General features: G+C 37.7%; 1 protein-coding gene across 1 annotated transcript in view; it reads left to right on the top strand.

Moving 5' to 3' along the window:
• Window positions 1-1,796, top strand: part of LOTGIDRAFT_175133 (hypothetical protein) — a gene marked incomplete at both ends in the record, with an annotated part of 25,797 nt that extends 24,001 nt beyond the window's left edge. The window contains one exon of the mRNA XM_009055478.1: window positions 1,543-1,796. Within this exon, the coding sequence (XP_009053726.1) occupies window positions 1,543-1,796 (254 nt within the window). The remainder of the gene's footprint in view (window positions 1-1,542) is intronic.
• Window positions 1,797-2,668: the final 872 nt, after the last annotated feature.

Here is a 2,668-nt window from a genome sequence, read left to right as displayed (position 1 = left end):
TTAAGGATGTTACTGGAGGAGGTTGTTAGTTTTGTTAAGGGTGTTACTGGAGGAGGTAGTTAGGTTTGTTAAGGGTGTTACTGGAGGAGGTAGTTAGTTTTGTTAAGGATGTTACTGGAGGGGTAGTTAGTTTTGTTAAGGGTGTTACTGGAGGAGGTAGTTAGTATTATTAAGGATGTTACTGGAGGGGGTAGTTAGTTTTGTTAAGGGTGTTACTGGAGGAGGTAGTTTGTTTTGTTAAGGGTGTTACTGGAGGAGGTAGTTAGTATTGTTAAGGGTGTTACTGGAGGAGGTAGTTAGTATTGTTAAGGGTGTTACTGGAGGAGGTTGTTAGTATTGTTTAGGGTGTTACTGGAGGAGGTAGTTAGTATTGTTAAGGGTGTTACTGGAGGAGGTAGTTAGTATTGTTAAGGGTGTTACTGGAGGAGGTAGTTAGTATTGTTAAGGGTGTTACTGGAGGAGGTAGTTAGTATTGTTAAGGGTGTTACTGGAGGAGGTAGTTAGTATTATTAAGGGTATTACTGGAGGAGGTAGTTAGTATTGTTAAGGGTGTTACTGGAGGGGGTAGTTAGTATTGTTAAGGGTGTTACTGGAGGAGGTAGTTAGTAGTGTTAAGGGTGTTACTGAAGGAGGTAGTAAGTATTATTAAGGGTGTTACTGGAGGAGGTAGTTAGTATTATTAAGGGTGTTACTGGAGGAGGTTGTTATTATTATTAAGGGTGTTACTGGAGGGGGTAGTTAGTATTGATAAGGGTGTTACTGGAGGAGCTAGTTAGTATTGATAAGGGTGTTACTGGAGGAGGTAGTTAGTATTGTTAAGGTTGTTACTGGAGGAGGTATTTAGTATTATTAAGGGTTTTACTGGAGGAGGTAGTTAATATTGTTAAGGGTGTTACTGGAGGAGGTAGTTAGTATTGTTAAGGGTGTTACTGGAGGAGGTAGTTAGTATTATTAAGGGTGTTACTGGAGGAGGTTGTTAGTATTGTTTAGGGTGTTACTGGAGGAGGTTGTAAGTATTGTTTAGGGTGTTACTGGAGGAGGTTGTTAGTATTGTTAGGGCTGTTACTGGAGGAGGTAGTTAATATTATTAAGGGTGTTACTGGAGGAGGTTGTTAGTATTGTTTAGGGTGTTACTGGAGGAGGTAGTTAGTATTGTTAAGGGTGTTACTGGAGGAGGTAGTTAGTAGTGTTAAGGGTGTTACTGGAGGAGGTAGTTAGTATTGTTAAGGGTGTTACTGGAGGAGGTAGTTAGTATTGTTAAGGGTGTTACTGGAGGAGGTAGTTAGTATTGTTAAGGGTGTTACTGGAGGAGGTAGTTAGTAGTGTTAAGGGTGTTACTGGAGGAGGTAGTTAGTATTGTTAAGGGTGTTACTGGAGGAGGCAGAGTCTATCAACTCTACAGAACACTTGATGACAACCTACGACTTGCAGCCCCCTTGATCCTTGACAATATTTTCATTATTCTAAAACAGACATAATACCAACCGTACAATATCAAATCCGAAATGTTTTAACTTCCACTGTATAAATTTTTTTTTATAGATAACCAGTCTGTCTATGTTGGAGCACACAGAACACTGGATGATTCTCGTTTAGATTGGATAAATGGTGGAACAGTTGATGAGTCGTTCTGGCAACCTGGTGAACCAAACAATGAAAGTGGGGACGAAAACTGTGTAGAAGTTCAGTCTACTGGACCATTTAACGATAAAAGTTGTTTTACGTTGAGTGGTTATATTTGCCAGATATTAACTAAATTACCACAGGCACAGGAAAGAGTTATTGTATTGGCATAAAGACAACGTAAGATCGGCTCATTAATCCGAGTTGGAATTTACACAACCTACCGCTACCGCTTCAGGCCTTATTTGCCTGTGAACACATGTGTCACTCCAATAAGAAGCCAATTGAAAATAATTCTTGTTATTACGATAAATTAAAGTCATAATTAATTAAACAGAATATAACTCTTTAGTATTAATTTCAAAATGTTTAATAATACACCAAGTTTTAAAATTCAATTTGAGTGACTTTTTTACTGTGACCAAATTACCGTGTGACCTTTTTACTGTGACCAAATTACCGTGTGACCTTATTACTGTGACCAAATTACCGTGTGACCTTTCTACTGTGACCAAAGTTCCGGTGACCGAATTTCCTGTGACCTAATTACCGCGCCCCATTTCATAAGTCGTATGTCACTTGGTATTAGAGGCCGTAGTTTTCCCAATCAAGTTCGGCCTAGTACATTCCAGTCCCAGAAAAAAATGGCGCAAGATAGATTTACAGCTTGAGACTCTAGCCCATCAAGAATTGTGGACATGATGAAAGAGGAAACAACAGGTAATCTGGTCATGATTTTAATTTTCTCTTAATCGGTTTGATCATCAAATTTCATTTTAGCAGTCCAGAAAGTAGTCTCAATCGATTTGATGTTTGTTTGATAAACATATTCAAAAGTCTATTGTCTGAGCAAAGTAAAAGGGTTTTTTTATGTGAATTGGAATGACAGCTTCAAATTATTACTGTTAGACTTAGAATGTATTTGTGTAAATAAAAATATAAACATGAGCTCACATTATGTCAATTTTTAGCCAAAGTTTTACATTTTGGTTGAAATTTCTTGGATTTTTCTTTTCAATGTTAACTTTCAGTTACAATCATATTT

Source organism: Lottia gigantea (genome assembly GCF_000327385.1).
Source record: "Lottia gigantea unplaced genomic scaffold LOTGIsca_244, whole genome shotgun sequence".
In the NCBI taxonomy this organism is placed as follows: Eukaryota; Metazoa; Mollusca; class Gastropoda; family Lottiidae; genus Lottia; species Lottia gigantea.
This window is presented reverse-complemented; position numbering and strand designations above follow the sequence as displayed.